The sequence below is a fragment of the Eleginops maclovinus genome, chromosome 12 (genome assembly GCF_036324505.1).
Source record: "Eleginops maclovinus isolate JMC-PN-2008 ecotype Puerto Natales chromosome 12, JC_Emac_rtc_rv5, whole genome shotgun sequence".
Classification (NCBI taxonomy): Eukaryota; Metazoa; Chordata; class Actinopteri; order Perciformes; family Eleginopidae; genus Eleginops; species Eleginops maclovinus.
The window spans coordinates 5,454,473-5,470,840 of NC_086360.1; the positions used below are offsets into that span (position 1 = coordinate 5,454,473).

At 38.3% G+C, this 16,368-nt stretch overlaps 1 protein-coding gene across 1 annotated transcript; it reads right to left on the reverse strand.

The window, feature by feature from the left end:
- Nucleotides 1–4,100: 4,100 nt before the first annotated feature.
- Nucleotides 4,101–12,249, reverse strand: LOC134874186 (protein FAM163B). Its single transcript, XM_063898224.1, has 3 exons — nt 11,658–12,249; nt 6,223–6,338; nt 4,101–4,538 (listed from the first exon to the last, which is right to left on the reverse strand). The coding sequence occupies exons 2-3, from the start codon at nt 6,313–6,315 to the stop codon at nt 4,101–4,103; spliced, it is 531 nt and encodes a 176-aa protein (XP_063754294.1). The 5' UTR covers nt 6,316–6,338; nt 11,658–12,249.
- Nucleotides 12,250–16,368: the final 4,119 nt, after the last annotated feature.

The following is a 16,368-nucleotide window of genomic DNA, read 5'->3' on the forward strand; positions in this document are numbered from 1 at the left end:
GCATCTACTTGTTGATGGGGCCACCTGTGGTTAATTCAACTGATTGCACATGACCTTTGGATAGGCACACACCTGCCTAAGGCATGATTACGAATGGCAATGCAGATGGACACTCCAAACTGATAAAAAGCCCCTACAGAATTCTGCTGTTCTACAACAATATTCGCACATAATCAAGGACACATATACCTACAAGTTTTGCATTATTTTATACATTATTTTTATTTTTAACACTGTAATTGAAGTCACTTTTACACAAAGTATCAGCAGTAAATGCAGGTTTCACAGCAGCGTACACCCCCTGCTGGTCAGCATCAGACCTCATCTACTATACTGCAGGATAATAGAAAACACATCAACTACTGAAGCAGAGAGGAAACAAATCCAACAGTTTCAGTCTTTTAAAAATGCAGACTAATGTAAAAAGAAATACTCAGGAGTCCATGCCTGGAAAAAGCTACGAAACAATTTGATGAGTTGTCCACTTAAGGAACTTCAAAATAAAGTGTGGAAGCTGCAGCTTTGCCCCCAAAACTCCCTGAATGGTTTCATGTCTGAGGCTTTTTTGATTGACAAGGAGGGGTTTATCTTTGACAGAGACTGGAGACTACCAGTACGTCTTCCTCTATGGCTGCATGCAGAGTCGAAGTGGTCGAAGGTCAGGAAAAGCGAGCATTGGTATCCTAATGTTGCAGTACACTCGAAACATGACATAAATAACTAAACTTGTTACCTCCCTCAAATGTGTTCATTACACAGCTTTATTGAATACTTGATTACAAAAGCAATCAATATGTCAAATGATCTGTTAGAGCATATTAGACAGCAAGCAGGTCATTATGCGAAAAAACATAATGATCTGCTTGCGTGCAGTGATGACATGTTTTTGTTGGTGGATCTGGAAGTCAGCATGGCAAAGGGATCCCTCGACAAAAAGCAATGGGATTTCTCAGTGGCTTTTTCCGGGTTTTAATTGGAGCCAAGCACTGTGTTCAAATTATTTCACCTTTGACCTTGAGTACCGCTGATCTTTCGATGTGCAACCAATCAGATGACAGCTGTATGTAGTAGCACAAGCTAGCAGGGGACATAAAAACAGAACTAGCTAACTGTTTGCATCGCATGGCTCTGTGCCCTTTTATGAAAAACACAAGACAAGATCATACATGACACAAAAACAAACTCACATTTTCTGTGTCTGCCACAATAAACAAAGCTCCTACGCTCTTTTTTAGCAGCTTACTTTTATCTTACATGTCGTTTTTATGTTACAGTGTTAGTTGGCTAAATATGATTTTTTTTAAATTCCATATCATCTTGGGGATAAAGGAAAGATTTATGTACAGCATCTGAACACAGGCTGTTTTCTCTACTGATGTGAATTACCAAACAGTCAACTACTGTACTATCATTAAGAAAAAACGAAATGTGCGATCACTAATGCTCATGTTGGTGGAGAAACCTGGCCTACATCACAGCAGCTATCTACAGTAGGATGTGTTTAACAGGGAATAAGTATCATCAAGAATCACAGAAGAATCATCAGAAAAGCCCTTAAAATTGTGATTTGAATTCACACAGTAAAACACTCACAAACTGAAAGAATGACAAGCTGCTCTCTGTTGTAACTAAAAACAGACAAGAACCACCACGCTGTGCTGAAAATCTACAGTGAAGACCAACATGGGTCAGTCTGAAGCGCCATGTAATGTCAGCAATGTCTTAGCTTTTATTATTTTTAAACCAAAGGATACAATTATAATAGTTTTTTTTTAAATTATTTAAACTATTTGTACAAGAAATCATGCTTTTCTTGTTTGCTCAATAGCTGAATTATTTTAAATGTATTTAGTACTATTTTTACACAAGGAATTTTGGAATACATGTATTTTTGAATGTACTTTTTCAACAAACCAAAACACACATTTTATTTGATAAAAAAAAGATCTTATTTCTGATATTTTAGATTCTTATCATGAACGTACACAATTCAATTGATATTGGAGAAGATTTCATATGTTAAATATTCAACACAAAAATATATTTGTCAGTATTTAATGAAATAATTAATTAATTCATACATTTGTTTACCCTATACCATAAATCATCCTCAGAGAAATTGTAGGACAACTTATTTGAAGTTGTTATGGCTGCCTATATTCGCAGCATTGATTTTAAACCAAATTTAATTTGGCTGATTGAACCTCACTCTGACTTACCTCAACCTGAATCAGACAATTTAAGTGAAAACACCTGTGCTTCAGCCTGAAGATAATAAACTATAGAAAAGTATATAAAGATACTTTTGGACCTTTCGGGGTGTTAGGTGAAGTCCTCTGGAAAATAAATAAATGTGAAATGTTAAACTGTACAGTCATTGCTACACAAGCACAAATCAAACATTTTGTCTGTGTCAACATCCACTAGTATATATTTCCATTGCATAAATGAATCACAGTCAAGTGGTATTAAAGTACACATATATACTTAATGTTCATTACTACAGCAGAAACTGGTGTGTTGGAGATCACACTGTGCACAAATTATGGTTTCCTGAAACTGTGGGAAAATGATATACACTGACTGTTGGTGAAGTCAGTAACAGATTTGATTTTTAATTGAATTTCTTTTCTAAATGAGACATATCTATCTTTTTCTTCAAAACAAATCCCATGAAAAAAACAAACAATGTCTCTTACTCACAGACTTCATGTCTGTGGCTCTCAGCCCCATGCCCATTAGGTCTTAATAAATACATACATCTTTTAAAACATTATTTTACATTTCCTCAGTGTATTTTTCATTAAAGTGAATTTGTTGGCTACTCTCGTCAGTGCTGATTAATCCATATGTGGTTCTTTAGTTAGTAGTTGTGGCAGCATAATGGTGATTGTAGGATTGAGTCTAAAATAAAGTAAAATTTGTGTGTTCACGGTAGTAAAGTAACAAGTGATGTACAACAGTGTGGCTGAATATCTTTAAAGGATACTTGTTAATAGGTACATTCACAGTTGTTTTTGGTCTCCACACGGGATTGGTTGACAATAAGAACAGACTCATCCTTCGAAAGAAACCTGGTTAGCTTGAACAAACTGATAGCTGGCTAGCTAACTTTCCATTAGTTTCCTTTGAGAAAGGTCAAATGGACATTGTTAGGTTTTTGACCTCCATGTCGTCCTCGGTGTCAAATAAACAACGCCTGTGTTGAATGAACTGACCAATTGGAAATTGTCTTTTTTTATACACAACATTGGTTAGCCACCTAACTAGCTAATTAGCAAACAAGCTACATTTCGAAACACAAAAAAAACATAGTACTCACAAAGTTTCAAGGTGAAATGTGTAATATTTTGCCACCTGCTCCAAACAAAAAGGGGGGGGCACTGTTTTACCTCTACTAATGGGTCCATACAATCTAAATGTTCGATCATCAGTTATGAAAGCCTTATAACTAGATAAATCTATTGATAAAGCTAACCCATGTGTGGGGTTATCTTATAGTTTACAATAGTTTCTTTGTGTTTACCCCTAAACATGATTTTATTTGATTAAATCCAAGTTGGCAGGAACAAGAAAACGAACGGCATCTCTGTCTTCTCAAAAGCCAAGACATTTCTTAGTTGGGAGGAGAGCTCAAGATGTTGGACCTTCAGTTACCGGTTGTAGCATCATGAATTCATCAACACGTGATAAGCACTTAGGCAGCGTTGCTTCTCTGTCCTCTCGTGACTGATGGCAGACGTTTCTGGATGTTAAAGTGATATTACTAGACAGGATGGGCAAGGGCTTGTCAGTTGGCGAGCTAATTTGAGTGAAGATTTCTGCATTTCAATACATACAGTATGTGTTTGAGGTGTAATCAACAAACTGAGTGAATGTTTTCAGCTGTAAGCATATCCTCCAGAGCTGCACAGCTCCATTTTTGCTGCCAAGAGACGTGTGAAATTGCCCAAAAGCCCTCAGTGTTGTTGTACGTGAGCACAACACCCACATAGCAACACTTATATGACATGTTACTTTAGTGCATAAGAACACAGGACCGAGTCAGTGCACCTTTTCACCAGGCCGGAAGGATTTTACTGTTTCCATCCTGTCTGCTCCTAGACATCAGTGCTAATGCTTTGGGTGACCACCTCCTTCATGGTGACGGAGCGAATAAGGTTCTGGTAGAACCTGGCCAAGTCTATGGGCAGTTCAAGGTCCTGCTGCTGCACAGTCCTGTAGCTGATCCTGCGACCGCCGTTACACAGCCTCTCCGGGTGCTGCAGGTAGAAAGGCAGGGTGCAGCGAGCGCAGGTCGGGCAAAAGCCATGTGAGTGATGGCACCTGCGCGATGGTGGTGTGGAAGAGTAGCTTGCAGGACCATTTGCCTCAGTGAGGAAGGTAGGGGGGTAGTTTTCCGGTTCGTCGCTAAAGTGCTGCGGCGTCGGAGGCGTAGGGGGAGCGGACAGAGCCAGGGGCCGACAAGGAGACATGGAGGCGAGCTCTGGTTGTTCCTCTTCCCCCTTCTCAGAATCCTCCCTCTTACAACAGTAGTACTGGAAAGGTTTAAAAACAGGGAATGGCTTGATATTAATCATGCAGAGGCTTACAATATGATGTCATACTACTGAATGAAACAACACTAGAGCTGAATCCATCAATCCCCCTTCTAGGCTGAGTTCTAAACTCAGAACTGACTGGATAGATTGTTCACGTTCGTACATAATATTTTATTAAAACAGTCCCCTCACAATGAACTCTACTGATTTTGATTGGCCAATACATTTCATATAAAACGTCAACATTGATTTATGGACTTTGTTTCATTTGGCATTTTGGCCATCCCCATCTTGGTCCTTTGGAACCAGAAGTGACACACGAGGGTTGAGTAAAGTAAAACCGAACTCTGAACAAGACACGTATATAAGACAAATACATTAAATACTAACATGCTGTGAAAGGGCTTAAGTTATAAAACGTAAACCATACAACACTCAGACCTGATAACACTGTGAGCTGTCAATTGCAAGGTAGGCCGGGCATAAAGCTTACCCTGCTTTCTGGTGTATTTTACTCTAAATAGGACCACGATTGCAAAGTAAACATTATATTGTAAGAACACTTGAAACTATCAATTAGGACCACAAACTTGTCAGGAAAGTGTAAAGGGAAGTAATAAATCAAGTAAGAAGTAGGGTCATTTTTTCATATACTTCTATACAATGTTTCTTAATTAAACCAGTTGAGTTGCCCCGCTTCCCATTAGATGAATGCATGTTTCAGTATAGGTGATTCTCTAGGGCAGGGGTGTCCAAACTTTTTTCGCTGAGGGCCACATACACAAAAAAATACAAAGGGCTGTGCCGCTCACTAGAGTTGAGGTATATTGGCTGATAAGTTAAGTTGTAAGCTAGCTAAATCAATGAAAAGTAGGTAAACTTAAGCTGGAAACTTGAAAAATCTTTTAAGAAAATAAAACGCCTACATCACAGCTTTTCATAGGGTTTCATTCATTTTGTTGGCAGCTCATCCCTTAAAACAGAAGCCTCTGATTGTTTGTAATAAGGGGGAATATGAAGGGTCTATTTCAAGCTTTATATGTAAATAAGTTATTGGGCTTTATTTATTAACTAAGATTTGTTCAAATGTTTTCAACTTTAATTGACTGAATTTATTTCAAAAGTGGTCTTACACCTGGATACTACTGTGTAATATATGTTTACATATATGTAAGGAGAACAAAAGTTTCAGGTGTGGGAGATATTCCTTCATACTTTCTGAATTTGCTGAGGGCCGATTTGAAATAGACAACGGGCTGCAGTTTGGACACCCCTGCTCTAAATTTGGTTCAGACATTAATATTTGTCCCGGAATTAACTGTAAAATTAGTCTTTGACTTTGACTTTTTAGCTAGAGCAATCATCAGGCCGTAATTTAATTTGTCCGATTCTTAGGTTCATGATCAAATAATCAACCTCAGCTGTTAGTTAATTTTCAAATGTTAGCATGATAAACCAAGCTGGTAAACATTACACTTGCTGAACGTTAGCATGATAGTATTAGGCTCAAAGCATTGCTGTGCCTAATAAATATTACTGTAGACTCGTCTTGTTAGGGTTTCGGTTCAATGCTTTCGATCTTGTTGCACTAGAATTCTTCTTCTTTTTAAAATCTGTATTTGAGAAATTTAGTTCTGGTTCTTTGCCTGTTAAACATTAGTGGGTAGTAAAACAGTCATACCTGTAACCTACATAAACACAGTACAGCGACGATGGTCAGTAATATCACTGTAGCCAGAATTCCTCCTGCGATGACCACTGTCCCGGCTGACATTCGAAATCCTCTCCATCAACAGCCTGCAGGGAGGAAGAGGAGGACAGAGGTGGGATGATGGAGGGAAGTTTAGAAGGAAACAATGGAGAATGTAAACAAGAAGGTGGAGCAAGGGAAGAGAAGAGCGAAGAGGAGGATGAGAAGGAAATCGGAATGAACTGGCATTAGTTAGAACATTTCAATGATAAGGAAAAAAATGTCAATGCTAACTTGGACACTCGGACACAGTTGCTCTGAAAGTCCTTTAATGATGCGGAACGGCTTACTTTGCAGTTTCTAGAAAGTCTAGTTTGTATCACACAGATATTAAAATGTGCTTTGCTACGTGGAAGTCAGTCAATTTACTTCCTGTATACCGGCGATACATACAACCACTAGAGGGCCTTGTCAGGTAAACAACCAACCAAATTGTAATACACTTGAATTTCACTTATTGTGAAGCTTCGAAGACACCTTAAAGTAATATGTACCTAAGATGTTAACATCAAGGGCAAAAACAATCTCCAGATGTGTTCGAGCTTTAAAGGTGTGAAACAAATCAAAATACTTTGTATGTTTAAGGGGCCCTATTATTCAGTTTTTCAGCTTCATATTTGTAATTTGTGTCTCTACTGTGACATGTCTCCATGCTTTAATGTTCAAAAAGCTCTTTATTGTTCTCATACTGCCTGTGCTGCAGCACCTCTTTTCACCCTCTGTCTGAAACCAAAGCCCAATCTGCTCTGATTGGTTAGGTGGCCCTCTCTGTTGTGATTGGTCAAAAAATTATATTGATAACCGTGTATTTCGACCTGGAAATATTACATTAAAAAATTGCCTCAATCTGGAAAAAAGTTATTAATGTCAAAGTAAGTGAGAGAAACGGAACCTCAACGTGAACTCAAAATGAACATTTAAATGCGCCTCTAGCTTATGTTCAGCATTTCATGTGCCGTCAGCCTAACATTACACATTTTGCATTTTTAAAGTTTAGGCATTTAAACTGAGTGCTCCCAAAGCAACGTCACAATTAAAGGCAGTCAACAGAGGACAAACTTACACAGAAGCATTCTCAAACCTGCCGAGCTTCAGCCTCCAGGACCGTTTAACATGGCTTATTGTGTGTCTTCATATAATGGATACAAAAAATATAATTGTCTAAATGATATCAACAAAAAGTCACCAGTGTCTTCACAAGAACATGAAGACACTGACAGCGACATAGAACAATATTTCACTTTAAAAGTTATAAGGCGAAATTATAACCAACACCTGTATAATATGTATTTGCCTATGGACAAAAGGTTTGTGTTAAGGAAGAGATGGATAATTCAGGGGAAAGGTAACACAAGGAATAATTGTGTCCTTTTTCAAATCAAGAGTCTGTTTCAAATCTCCTTGAAATTACACAAGAGATAGAAAAAGTAAGAGGCATTATACATTTCAATATTCATTCTCCCTTCATGTTTTATGCAATATATCTGGTCCAAAACCAGAAGTAGTGTAAATAAAGTAAAAGGCAAACACTGAAGGGATACCAGCATATATAAATTTTTATAACATCCAACATTTAATATGACAGAAAAGTAACCCCTGTGGGCTTCTGCGCTACACTGCTCATCCAACTTCCTCCAGGAGATGAAAATCAGTCATCCCTGATGTGCTGAATTTCATTTATGAATCCTTGATATTCAGTTTTCCCTCATGTTTTATACAGCACAACAGGATTCAAAGGATTTAAAAAAAACATGTGCTGCGGAATAGTCAAACACCGACATGCGGATGCAGAGTTACATGAGAGTAGATATGACTAAAGCAAAGTCGTCATCATCATCAACATCATCACCATCATCATCGTCATCATCATCACCACCATCATCATCATCATCATCACCTCATTTCCTCTGCTTCCTGTTTGACTGTGATGGTAAGCAGGAGTGGGTCGCACAGGGCAGCGTCACACTGTGATGCATGTGGAGCTACACGATCAATGTGCCACGCAACATGCCAAAAATAGTCAAGAGGAATATTTCTCTGTTAAGTCCGGAAGAGATAGCGCAGTCAAAGACATTAAATACGAGACAAATCCACAGGCTGATTCATGTGCACAATAACATTCAAAGCACGGATGTTTGGTTTTGGTAAATTACAAGATACATTTATGATCATAGAGGGGTGGAGAGATGAAGTATTTTCCGAGGCTGGTTGGGGAAGGAGTCCCTGCACAAAAAGCAATGGGATTTTTTCATTGGATTTTATGTCATTGCAGAAAATAACATCTGTGGCCAACACACAGTCACAGTATAATGTTTAAATATTATGTTTAGTATGGGCGCTGATCTGCAAATTAGGCGAGAATTTTGATCCCACTCCATGCAGTCAACGTGCGCAACTGTCCTTGGGGAAGATACCCTGAAAAACTGAAACGTTGGCTTTATGTATTAGTCTCAGTGTTAGGTTAGTTGAAAGTAATAATATTATGTCTAAATAAAAAATATTAGGTTCAACTCAACATTATTGCTTTCAACTAACAGTTAGGTGAAATTTGTTGACATAATATATTTAATTAACCTTTCAGTTTTTTCAGTGTACTTAAGCCCAAACTGCTCCCATAGACATCTCTACAGTATTGAGTGTATGTAAGTCCTTCATGTAACATAAAATGTAATGCAGGATAATCTCTACATACTAACAACAGTTTGTGATTTCTTAAATGTGAATACAAGCAACAAAGTAGATAGCTAGCGTAATGCTTTAGTTTTATGTCAGCACTGCTTAGCTAAAGGTGTTAGATGAGACGACACTTAGTGAGTCACTTGTTAGCAACTGCTGTATTTAAGAAACGTTTAAGATTCAGGCTGATCCCTGCACCACCCTTTAGGCACAGTTTCTTGCAAAATTTGGTATCTATGTACTGTATATACTATGAAATGTACCACAATAACATGAAAAATGCCTTCTTAGACCAAATATACACAGTTTTAAGATATGGTGTACCAAGCTTCTGATTATAAACCAACATAGACTGTTGATATGAAGTGGACATCGTTTTGATGGATATCATATTCAGTCATAATAGTTCACCTCAACTTCCAGCCTCCTTTCTGTGATGACTTGACAAAGCTAAAGAGCAAGACAGTTAACTGGAGCTCCACAATGTGCTGGAACCGATTGCTGGTAAGTAAGTGACACAAGCAGCCTAAGCTCCATCCACAAACTCTTGATTGGCTATTATTTTGGGTTTCCATGGATACAGAGAATTTGAACCTGCTGACAGCATCCAAGAGGGCCTGGGGTCATTTAGGCTTAAACATCCTGCCAACAGATAGAAATCACCGTCCAGTTAGTTACACACTTAAAGGTCAGCATCCATTCCGCCTTTTTTTCACCCACCAATCCATCCATCTACCCAACCCATCATAAATCTATCATCCATTATCCAACCTTCATTCATCTATCCATCCATAGTCCATCCATCCAACAACCAACCATGCATCAATCAGTCGTTATCCATCATCCATCCATCATCCATCCATCTATCCATCCCTTCTTCTATCCATAGTCAATCCTTTATCCATCCAATAATACATCTGGCCATCATGAATACCTTCCTACTTATATATCCATCTATCCACCCATCCATCCTTATATTCATCCAGCCACCCACCCATCAATGAATCAATTTTTCCACACATCCGTCATACAACGCTTCACATATCCATCCATGTATCATCCATCACTGTTTCCATCCATCCATAAATCAATAAATCCTTCTGTTGTTGCTGGACATGCGACCCAATACACAGAACTTATGTTTCTTTTGAGACCTAAATAAATCTCAGGTATTTACGTATTGTTTTAAATGATATAAGATTGATTTGTAAAGGAAGATGTTGAAATTTAGTCATCAGCCCTTCTGAGTTTTGCAAATGAACTGCTCAACGAAAGCTGTTTTTTTTCTGCGGTGAAGATACACAGAGAGAAACCGTGTACCAACAATACATGTTATGAAACGTGTAGCAATATAGTTGGTTGATGGAGCTCAAGGTCACTATTTGTTCATCGCTGATGCAGGTTTTATTATGCAGTGAGACGGAAGCTCCTGCTTTTTGTTTGCCTTTCCATCCTGATTCAAAGCAATCTCATTGACAGAATGAGTTTAAAGATATGTCTGGTTGCGTTCTTGGTTCTTTTTGATATCAACACATTTGATTTGAATACCAAAACCAGAAATGCATTGACAATCTAACAATGTTTGTGTATCTGAAGCCTTATTTTGTTCATTGGTTAATCTGGCACTGACAATAGTCTCAAACAAATGAACCATTTCTTTCTGTTTGTTCAAAGCTATAAATTACAGTGAAGAGCTGTTTAAGGAAATCAATAAGCCCTAAAAGAAAACTATATATTCTGGAGATTTACAATGGAACCAATGGGTTTGGACGGAGAGCATCAGGAAGGAAGATGAATGTTATTTAGAAATAAAGTAGCTGGTATTGAACTTTTAATGACATTTGTAAACATTCACAGTAGGAAATGTAGATTAACGCTTTCTGTATAATAATAATAATAATAATAATAATAATAATAATAATAATAATAATAATAATAATAATAATAATACAGGCCAGACACCTTTTACCCTAATTGCAGTATATCATGTCAAGTGTACTTACAGGAGTAGTATATTATACAAGGGGACTATAAATGATTATCATTAAGAAAACTGATATCATATACAGGTATTTAAATGTTAATATATTTAATGTGGCTATACTTGTAAGCCAATAAAAAACATTAAATTAAATGTTATTTCATATTTAGATTTATTTTAAATTAGCGCGGTTTGAAATGTTGATAAGTATAAGTATTACAAATGAGGAATATAATTTATTCTTATTTTGTAATACATGAACTCAGTCATGCAACGCAAATTTACGTGCATAAATGTCTCCTTAAAATTAATCAGGTTTTCTCTTTTTGTACAAAAACTCCCAACAGACTCTTGTAGTTGAGTTTCAGTGACATGTGGATTGATAGCGATTATTTCTGAAATTATGATCCATTTTTGTTGACAGAATTGCGTGCATAAAAGCTTGCAATTTGACACAATACGCGCGACCGTAATATACAGTCTGCACAATTCAACATTACGTAATAACTTTCCTTTTACATTTGAAACGTTAACTAATTCCTGTAATGCTTCACAAACCTTTTTTCTATGGGATTTGGACCTATGTTGCGCATTTTGTGCGCACATATCTAATATTTATATGGAAACAACTCTTAAGGACCGATTCCTGGTACTTTTTACAGTTACACCCATTTTGCAAGAACCACAAATAAACATCTGATAATCTTACCCAATACATTAGTATTTGAATCCTCCCATGCCGTCCCCCGCGGCACCTCCAGCTCCACGTGCCCCGGTTTGCAGGCAGAGGTGACGGGAAGGAGGGTCGTGTTTCAGCTGGGAGAGGTGTAACCAAACCTGGAACTCTCAGCTAACAGCAGCGGTTTACATCCACACATTCATCTGACTTTAGAGGACGAGGAGCAGAGATTTGTCTCGGTGCGTCAAAGAGGCAAACTTGTCTTCACATTTATTCCGTAACTTCACAACCCGTGCCTCTTTGCGCAGCAGGAGAGTTTTTGAAATGCGGCAGGATAGTTGGCAAAAGAATATGACAACTGTTGCCTAATGAGGAACTGTTATTTTATGAAAGCTCTGTAAGTTTAAGTGAAGCTATCGGGTGTTGCAGATTAAATCCCGAATTCAGAAATATTTCCTGTCAAGATCCACAGCTTTTTCTTTTTGCTTTAGTCCCTTCAAAACGTTGTAAAAAACCAAGAGATGGTCCAAACACACACAGGGGGGCTGCAGGAAAACGGGAAATCTCTGGTCCGCAAAAATGATTTGCTGGATGTATGTTCTGCACACTAGATCCGATCTGGACCTATCTGTGTTGCAGCGCATTCGTTTCCAATGCTGACCTGACTGGTGACTGTGCGTCACAGCAGCGCGCACTGCAAGAAATACTTGAAGGATGCATCTAGTTCTCTTCAAATCTCCCGTATTTGACCTTAATTAAATCAAGTGATATCTTCCTGGTGGTGGTGGAAGTATCTGCGTAAATATATCTTGTTTTCAGGATGAAAAACCAATGAACACATGATTTGAATCTACAACGGAAGAAAGTCTTAATTTATGGGTGATTTCTTAACTTTTAGGGAAATGTATTAATATTTGAACCCTGAATTGCTTGTTCAAATTACACACACAACGTTCCAGTTGACTTTCTGTGTTCACCATTGTGTGTTTACTCACTAAATCTAATCTGAGATATGTTCTCCAAAGCTTTGTGAACCTTCTTGGCGTTTTTTCAACAAATGGATGTTATCCAGTAGGATTTGCTAGCTTTAGATTAAGATAGCACAAACTACCTACAAATATTGTTGCACAATGACCTTTTTGAAAGCGTTGTAAGCAATTCCATAGTTACGGTGGCCGACAGGGGCAAATACAACGGCCAATAACACTTCCATTAGGAGAAACGTGCTGCAGTTTCAGAAACTATGCAGATGAAGATTTTAAAAATGTGCCAAAACACATGCAAATGAAGAAACATTGACCAACTTGACAAAGCATACACAGCATTTAGAAAAACATTCACCATCTTTAGGAAATACTGTATGTGCATTGTTTACTAAGAGCGCTGCATAAATGAAACGGTTTAAATACAAAATACGCTGAGAACACGATGGAAACGGAGTCTAAAAAGTGAAGCACACAGATGGGAACGGAGCGATTGTTGACTTTTTGCATTGTTTTTGAACGTCTGCACTTACCGCCCACCGTACCTATCCTTTGCAGTGGCTGACTCAGTATATGTGAGGGCAAAACAGATTTAAAAAAGGGCAGCAGGGGTAGACAATATGTCATTTGGTTGTTGGCTTGTTTTGTCTAAGTGTCCGGCAGTGGGATTACTAAAAAAGATATCTTGCCAGATTTCATGAAATTTTGTGAAAGAGCGTAAAAAAGAACCCACAAAGGTTTTGAGCTGTTACATATCACAGGGCAAATACACAAACTTTGTTTTAATTCATTTTTTGTATGACGCGGTGTCGGAATAATTTTACAGTTTTATGTCTACACCTCATCTGGTCAAAGAAACAGATTTCAACGCATTGTTTTAGCGGCCTGAACAAAAAACATACAACACTTCTTTTTAGCATCCATGTTGTTCATGAGTATAAGCTCACAATCGCACATTGGGCTTCTTTTACATCTTATTTATTGTTGAATATTGCTTGGTCCTGACCACAAGTGAACATTTTTTTTAATGATTAACAACAGTAATAGAAACATCAGCTAGAGTGTACTTCAACAATAACTATGCTAAATTTGTTTCCTTATTAATTCTGAATGAAGTAAACCTTTTATTATGCACTAAAATGAATGGGATGGCAGCTTGTAGATAAAATATCAGTTAACAAAAGACACTAATGAGTCGAAGCCTGCGAGCTAGTTCAGGCAGTCAACTCGAGCACCAATGATACATTTGCACATAACGCCCCTCGTCATACTTGCAACCAACCAAACATAGTCTCCTAATCTGGCGCTCTATTTAAACTGTTGGATCCGTCTACCTCTGCCTCGCTAATGCTGCTGCTGCCACTACAGCTGTTTCCACACTGCTAATGCGTTCACCTCACTGCTGCTGCTGCGTTCTTGTTGGCGATGCTCGCCTGCCCCACCACCACCCCAGCTTCCATCTGTAGGCTCGGGGGATAGTTTTCTAATCATCACTCAATGTTCTATATTAATATGTGGAGTGATGAGGCCCGAGCCTAGATGCCAAACTCAAACTATATACTGCTTCTAATAAACATATTAATGAAACACGTCTGACTGAAGTTTAGAAGCAAGGGTTTCAAGAATCAAACTGAATCAATGAAATGAGTATTGGCTGACAGTTGAGATGCTCTTTCTGTTCACAGTCTCTCCCTTTCATTGCTCTACTCCGAGCACCTCTGAGAAAAGAGTTTGAGTGAGTCCGAGAAAGAAAAGATTTTACTGAGTAAATAATTTAGTGGTTAAAGCAGGCTGAGATCCCACTGTATTGTACAGATGATTACGTGTAATATTAATGAGTGGAGACGTTAGAGGTTATTTCTCTTTCCTCCTGCTGTTCTGCAACTATTTGGCATCTAGCCGCTCCAATGGAAGCAGAAAAATACAGATTTTCATTTCAAGCCAGCGGAACGTCACTGACACGATGTACCACTTTGTCTTTCTTACTTTAACTGAAAAAATCTTATAATGGTCAGCTTTACAGGGGACAAAGTCTGAAGAAGTCGACGTGCTGGTCTGTGTTTTGACAAAAAACGACATAAAAATTATTAAAGGTTGTACATAAACGGAGGTTGAGAAGGACAGTGACTTTATTGGATTCGAAAAGACATACTATATAAAGGCATTTATTTGTTGAGATGCCTAAAAAAGGTATGTTTATGTCCCTGTTAGCTGCACACTACATAAACACATGTATCAGTGCACTTCTGTAGTTTTTATTTATTTTGAAAAGGGTTGAAATCGATGCAATAGAACAAGCATTCTTCTTCTTTGTCAAAATCTGGCAATGCTGCATTAATAGTCATAGCAGTTAATGTAGCCTGGAGCATCTAGCCTACAGCAGACATTAGCCTTATTATGCTTTTTGGGTTTTCCCTTTCCTGTAATGTGTTATATAGGTTTGAGTGTGTAACTGGTCTGCAAAGGCTTGAATTGCAAATGATAAATAAATATACAAAAGCATCAGCAGCTAGCTGTTCTTATCGCCACCCTTCCTCCTTTCCCTCATCCACCTCTCAATGCCCGTCCAATGACATCGCTCAATAAGACAAACAGAGTCTCAGCGTAACTCATCCACTTAGCATTGATTCCACATCAGACCGATGGATAAGCTTACAGTGGGAACTGTCTACACCTGGCAAGGTCAGATGACAGGTCAGCAATGATGAGGCAGAGTCTCATACAGACGAAGCATTCACTGTCAAACCGAGCTTTAACAGAGTGGAGCGGCTTATTCAACTGACCAACAGATTTGATTAATTCACACTGTGCTTCTCTGAGGAAAGAGTGTTTTCAACGGCAGGCACCATACTTCAAATTATAGAAGGCAAACTTACCAACAAGGAAATGAGATGATCACTATCAGTTTTACAATATGACCCGGCAGATGAGTTAGCAGAAACGTAATAACGACAGGTTTATGTCTGTAGAAATGATAATGTATCTGATCATACTGTAAGATTTCAAAATCAAATCTCAGTCATATTTTACCTGCGCTGTTTCATAATCACATTCCCCAACCCCAGAGTGGAGTGGAGAAGGCTGGACTGTATGCTCATCACACTTGGCAAAATTCAAGACATCAAACAGAATTGAAAAAGTTCACATCTGAGCATCAATAGTTTTTAATTATATTAGTTTTGTGTAAAATTGCTGCATTCCACATGACTCTGTATTGTAGTTCTGATGAGTGGATCTTTAGGAAATAATTCATAAGTTCTGGACATTATAGAGAGAGGTGAAAGTCCCTTGGTAGTCTAAGCCTATAGCAGCACAACCAACAAGAGCCAGCCCTAACTATAAGCTTTATTAAAGAAAAATGTCTAAAGTAGAGAGAGAACCTTGATAGCTAAAGGCTTTCAGGTCCGGCTTAGAAGGCCAAGCTACAATCTAGTAGGCGTGAGCCATTTTGTCGCAATTGACCCTGGTTCCAAAAGGGAGTTGAGTCGGGGCCAAACTACCCCGATACAAGTTTTTAAAGCACCAATTTCTATTCCTCTGGTCAGTATGGTTAAATGCCCAATATGTAGGTTTCTCTCCTATTTAGTCTCTTTCCTCCTGCTTTGCTTCCTCTCCTTAAGCAAACAAAGATCTGTGTCCTGAAGCATTTGTTCCACTTCACTTCAGAGGAGACAGAGGAGCTGCAGAATCCTTAATGTGACACGGCGTCATGATACCCACCAGATGCCACCGTTCCTCCTTTTGTTTCTCTCACATAC